This window comes from Triticum aestivum, chromosome 6B, assembly GCF_018294505.1.
Source record: "Triticum aestivum cultivar Chinese Spring chromosome 6B, IWGSC CS RefSeq v2.1, whole genome shotgun sequence".
Lineage (NCBI taxonomy): Eukaryota > Viridiplantae > Streptophyta > Magnoliopsida > Poales > Poaceae > Triticum > Triticum aestivum.
In genome coordinates this window covers 188,787,985-188,794,393 of record NC_057810.1, presented here as the reverse complement: position 1 = coordinate 188,794,393, position 6,409 = coordinate 188,787,985, and the positions used below count along the sequence as shown (strand labels likewise).

The 6,409-nt window shown below is 46.2% G+C and overlaps 1 protein-coding gene across 1 annotated transcript in view; it reads right to left on the bottom strand.

Moving 5' to 3' along the window:
- The window catches only part of LOC123136506 (testis-expressed protein 2), a 4,675-nt gene extending 1,683 nt beyond the window's left edge, over nucleotides 1-2,992 (bottom strand). The window contains exons 1-5 of the mRNA XM_044555895.1: nucleotides 2,713-2,992; nucleotides 2,022-2,272; nucleotides 1,025-1,694; nucleotides 632-944; nucleotides 175-257 (exon numbers count right to left, since the gene is read on the bottom strand). Of these exons, the coding sequence (XP_044411830.1) occupies nucleotides 175-257; nucleotides 632-944; nucleotides 1,025-1,694; nucleotides 2,022-2,272; nucleotides 2,713-2,892 (1,497 nt within the window). The 5' untranslated portion in view covers nucleotides 2,893-2,992. The remainder of the gene's footprint in view (nucleotides 1-174; nucleotides 258-631; nucleotides 945-1,024; nucleotides 1,695-2,021; nucleotides 2,273-2,712) is intronic.
- Between the last annotated feature and the right edge of the window lie 3,417 nt (nucleotides 2,993-6,409).

The window sequence follows — 6,409 nt, the reverse complement described above, 5'->3', positions numbered from 1 at the left end:
GGAGTCAGGTAAACATGGTTAATTTAAATTGCAGGAAAAACTCTTCACTAAAGATAGCCATACTAGATTTTCATGCGCAACCCTTAGTTCAATGTTCACTACCAATTGGATGTCTAAAGCGTAAACAGTACAGTACTGCAGTCTGTGTAATAAGAAAGTAAAACACGAACTAACCTGAGAGACATGATCAGTGATTGAATGCAAGATATTTTTCCACCTTGATTTCCTCCCAGTGCTCTTTGAGCACCTTAACACATCTGGTGCAAAAGATAAACAAGCATTCCGAGTCACTGATTATGCATCAAGACGACTGCAAATTCACAAGTTTCACTCGTTGCAGTAAGTTTTGAGTTATAAAGTACTGAATAAAGAAACTTGCTTCCGACGGGTCAAAGGAAAGAACATAAGCAATTAGGATATGATTATGCACAGCATGCAGTTATGATGGAAGGAAGTCAAGAAGCACATGGACATGAGCCGAAATATGTGAACATAACAATTCAAACACTAGTTTTGGGAGGAGTTTGATACATCATTTACTATGAGCTTAGTTATTTGCATAAAAAACGAAATGGTCATTCTGAGAAATATTAAGCAATAGAAAGAAAATGTCTGGAAAATTCAAACAAACCTGCCTCATCTTCATCTTCCACTACAGAAGCCAAAAGTTGCGAAGGTCCAGATTGGTTGCCATTAGTATCCGCTTCGGGATTAGTTCTCATTATGTCTTTTTTCAGCTCTGGTTCCTGAACCTCAAGTCTTGCTTCAGCATTCAGTATTATTTCACTACAATATTCAAAATCAAATTCGAAAGCCCACAGTTCATTGAGATCCCTTGGGACGACTCTCATCCTACGCAAATATGGTGGAAGTTCCCCAAGACTGAAATCAGTAAGTGTAATTTCACCAATATAGGAGGCAGTTCTCATGTTTGACAATTTTCGCTGAAAAACAAGAAAACTAACCATTAGCAAGTATGTTTGAAGGATGAGTTTACTTGTTTTAAATGTAAGCATTATCTAACCTGAAGGCGTGTTCTAATGGATTTACTTATATCATCACTCATTTTAGCATCAAAAAACAACCGAGAGATTAGGAGGTTCCAACAAAGTGTGCCTTCGTCAGCAAACTTTTCATCTACATTTGTTTCAGGAGAATCTGAGAACCTGTTGCTGTAACTGAAATCAGAACTAGGCGTACTGGGTTGCTTTATGTCTAGTAATGATGAACTACTGCTTGACCTTTCTTCTTGTGCATCAATCAGTGCGGCACCATTGTAGCTGCGTGTTTTTTGGAACGTCTTTCTTTCTGCTTGTGCTGAGGCTGAGCTTGTTCTAGTCATCTGGGGAGCTTTTATAGACGCCTTCCTAGCCAACTTCTTAAGGAAAAGGCGCATTTTTGACGACCCATCAGACTTTACTGCCTTGTCCATAATTTCACGATCCTCAGCAGAAAGTGCAGTTGGTTTCAGGAAACAAGGGTATCCAGCGTGTAAAGAGGATATGTAACTTCTGAACTCTTCACTCAACCTGGTATGCAATTTCAGTTTCTCCTTGTCTGTAGAAGATGCAAGACGAAGTGCTTTACACCATGATTCTTTCTCCCAAGAGGTGTCCACATAAAGATAGCATACCTTGCTCCGCTTGCAAATCTCAGATCCCTTGCTTTCTAGTTTTATTGGATACCTCTTAGACCTGAAAGAAAATGGATAAATATAAATAGTACTTACATTGAAACTAGAGTGCATATGCAAAGTGTATTGCAGTATCCACATTCAAATAGGCAAAGTAGGAAAATATAGTCACTCTTTAAGAACATCTAACTTGAAAAATAAAGCATTCTTAGTCTTTAGCTGAATCCAAAATATAAGCATGCTTATATAACCTACCATATGTCAAAGCTATGATATTGGTAACACAAGTCACACATTGAACAAGATACACACTGAACATAAATATGAGTTAATGAGGCGCAAAAACGTTGAAGACCAGTGTATGATAACAAATTTTATATGCACAAACCATTTACGTGACGGTAGGTTAGAAGCAGAAACAGCAAGAACAGTGCAATCCAGAAGCTCAATGGTTATCTGAGAACCATCGGAACCTGTCAAGACAAGCGAGTGGCCTTGAATTTTAGCCGGCATCCTTATCGGAGAAACCTCGACGATGTTCTTTTTATCCTTCACGCCTTTCTGAACCCCAGTTGGTGGTAGGCGGTTGCCGTTTCTAACTTTTGGCACCTTTCCTGGCTCTAACATCCAGAGAAAACCCTGCAACAAGTATGGCTGTCAGGTGAAATGATCCAAATTGTGAGCATACCTGGCTCATAGCAACACCAGGCACAGCGTGTGAGAGTTTGTCTAATGGTCAGTACGGCTAATTGATGGCCTAGTAGCAAAATTAAATGAAATGATGCAGGTTATTGCTTTGCACTATATCCAACAGAACAGAGCGAAGGTGCAAATTCAGGAGAACAGATCGATTCCCCAATCACCACCAGGAGTTCAGTCGCAACAATTAGAGATAGGCGAAAGAATCTGGTTCCAAGAAATTTTCTGCATAAAGTAAACGAGCTTTCCTGCAAGCTATTGATAGACCCCCATTTGCTTGGCTTGCCTACTCCATAGGATTGCAATTGCGACGCAGGAAAATAGGAGGAGGAAATTGGTAGAAATGGGAGAGCACGCGGGACAATTTCGAGTTTATTGACCTGCTTCTCGGCGGGGAACGGCCGGTCGCCGCAGAGTTCGGCGGCGGCGGCCTCAGGAGGCGGAGGCCTTGGCCCCCGGCGGCGCAGGGCGCGGACCGCCCAGAGAAGCGCCGCCCCCTCCGCGAGAGCGAGCGCGAGGAGGCCGAGGAGGAAGCCCGAGAGGAAGATCGCCACCGCCATGGGCGACGACGATGACGAGGAGACCTTCCCAGGCGAGGCTGCTCTGCAGCGCACAAGAGAACATAGGAAAGAAGAAGAGGCGGAGAAGAAGTCAGCATTGTCAAAGGAGGGACGGACGTGCAGGGCCCACCTGTCACGGTCCCTGTTGCTTTATGACCTTTTTTGAAAGGAGGATCTTTCTGTGCCCAGATGCTAAATGGTGAACGCGCCTCTCACTTCACGGCGTACACACAATGATTTGGAAGTCATCATGACATAAAAAATAGTTGTATTTATGTAAACTTATTTTCTACTCCCTTCATTCTATTATTTCTTCTAAACCGTACGTGGGTACACACGTTCTAAACTTCTAATGTGTTTGTTCACTCGTTTCAATGCGTATGTAGTCCGTATAAAAATGCCCAAACATCTTATAATATTGAACGGAGGGAGTAAAATTTTAAAATGCACCGTTTCTAAATCGCTAGTCCGGATAAAAATCTATTTTCACTATTTGGTTATTTGCAAGGAGATCTTAAAATAGCTTGTTGACGTGTTTTTTAGATACAAATTAACGCGAGGGGGGCTCGGGTCTACTTCTCTCATACCAACACGCACTAGCAAGGGCAATGGCAGCGGCCCTCGGGAAGCTATTGTGACCAAGCAGGACAAAAGCTGCCTGTAATAATCACTCCAAGGTGGTTGGATAGCCGAAACCGTCTGCACTAAATTTTGGAGGCGGTTTGCTCGACGAAACCGTCTAAATCCTCTAACCAACGTAGACGGTTTGGCTCTAGGAATTGTCTGCGGGTCAGAGTATCTGCCCATTGGTCGTGGCGTGGTGACCGCCAACTCTTGTGCGCTTCTTCGCGGTGGCCGTTGTCGACCATGTACGTCGGTGTTAGCTTGGTCCACCCACGGTGGCAGATCTGCCCACCGGTTGTGGTGCGGTGGAAGATTTGCCCATTCGCGGCGATGTGGTGCCACGTCCACCCAGCCGCGGTGGAGCGGTGACAGGTCTTCCCATCTGCGGCGACGCGATGGCACATCGGGCCATCTGTGATGACACGTGCCACATCCACCATCTATGGCGGTGCGGTGGCAGATCTTCCCATCCGCGACAATGCGGTGGCACATCCGTCCATTCTTGGCACCGTGTCGGCCCATCTGCCCATCCATGGCGACGCGTGCCCTGTCCACCCATCTGCGGCGGTGGAGTGGCAGATCTTCCCATCCGCGGTGACATGGTGGCACATCCGACCATCTGCGATGGTGCATTGGCACATCCTCCCATACATGTCACTGTGGTGTGCCCATCCGCCAAGGCGTAGTGGCAGATTTGCCCATCCTCAAGGCGCTGGCACATCTGGACATCCGCGACAACTCCAGTCCACCTACATCTTTGACCGGGGCGGCTCGACAGGGGCGGGGGGTAGGGGGGTGCAGTCATAGGGAAATTATTGTCGTCGCCACCAACCTCCGCCGAGTATTAGCAAGACATGCTTTGAGGCAAAACTGGCAACTTTCGGCAGCAAATGTACCAAAACCGCCTCCTAACCCTGATTGTGTGCTAGTGACAATCTCAAGAGCTACTTGAGACAACATGGATGCACACATCCAAATTATCACAAGAAGAAAAGAATAGCAACCAATAGAACAACCGCAACAAACATCACCAACAACCATCAACGATGGAAACCTAGATGGCATGATAGGTTCTTCAACAACGACACCTCCAAGAAGCAAACGACGTAGGAGCGCCACAGTCGTTGGACCAACACAGAGGCGAGATCATGATTTTTCACCTCAAAGAGGAGTTCAAGCAAACTCCATGCAATGCCTTCAACAAAGGAACACCGCATGAATGACACCATTACTAGGTTCAACCAACGAAGGACGAGCCTAGAGTTTTCTCCTTGGAACTCGAAACTCTACACTCAAAGAGCACCACCTAGCCGACATCATCATGTGCACCCACCACCTCTGATGCATACATCAGCGCAGACAGTCCCAGCATGGACTTAGTCACGCAACTAGAACCATGGTCCTTTTCTCTCTTCGCGAGAAAGAAAGAAAGGCTCCATGCGTTTAGGGTTTCCCCACCTTCCGCCGGTTACACCACCGATTTGGCTCGTCTTTTGTGGCCTTAGGGACATGGAGGCTATGTGGATTACGTCCTTGTTGGAGAGAGAGCGCATGCTTCATTTTAGGTGCTTTTTTAGTCTGCTCAGGGTTTGTGTCCTGCCCAGGAAGACGAGGCGGATGCTCCCTGAAAATGGAACAAGGTTCTTCTCGCCCAGCCCTCGTCTCGGTAGTGCATCTCATGTCATTGGAGGACGTGTGGAGGTGTGTCTCCGGTGGATCTTACGGGATTCGGTCGGTGTTTGTCTTTGGTGGATCCGGCCTTCATTCGTCTGCTTTCATGTGTCTACAGATTGGATCCTTCCGATCTACACTTCTCTTCATCGACGATGGTTGCTGTTTTGGTGTGTTGGCCCTTTGGCCTTAGCACGACGACTCTCCGACTGTCTACTATAACAACATTTGCCCAACTCGGTTGAGGGAGAGTGACGGCGGCGGCGCACTTTCGACTTGCTCAAGTGCTTGTAGTCATCGCCAGGTGGTCTATGGACATGAATCTAACTTTTGTTACTCCACATGTTCTTTGTACTGCCATGATGTTTGATGAATAGATCGGAAAAAAATTCCAAAAAAATCTAGAACCATGCTCACACAACACATGTTGTCAAGTAGCACCTAGGGAAGCATGCCATGGTCACTGATCACATGCCATCCAGACCACCCATGCATCCAGTTTAGAAGTGGAATCCACACATCAAGTCATTAGACTTTTTTTTTGAACAGTCGTCAGGCAGAAGTTGAGTCGTCGAGCACATGTTGTCAAGCGGATTTTTTTTCTTGCCCATGTATAACTTTTGTCTTATATAACTTTACTAGTTGCCAGCGTGTTGGTGTTGACTATGGGCATCATAACTATGTGTAGAGGCCAGATATGTTCTCATTGTGTTTGTATCCTCTTGATGCTTCATATTGAATCAATAAATTCCACCGTTTGTTTGTCAAAAGGAAAAAAAGATCTGCTATTGTAGACGCCACCTTGGCCAGGTGGAGCACTCCAAGCCCCACCGCGGAGCACGCTGCCGGAACCCCCATTACGGAGGCTAAAATCCGTCGATCGCCCTTGCGCCCCCGTAGAGACGGGTGGCAGCCTGGGGTCACGTCACCGAGAGCAAAGTAACATGTTCGTACAATACTCCCACTGGAGCCAAAACATGACCAGACGAAACATGGGGAGGCAACGACATAGGAAGCTCACATAAATGGCAAGCAATAGACCAGACAGATGAAGAAGCATTTTCGTCCATTTAAGCTTGATATACTAGTAAATCAAACTGTAAAGATCGTCGGCAGAACCACTGACGATGACAACGACGACCACGACCACTACTACCGTTGAAACAGCAGCAGAGACACATGTAACCCCGTACTACATGTGTACGTTATTCAAACCTTCAAC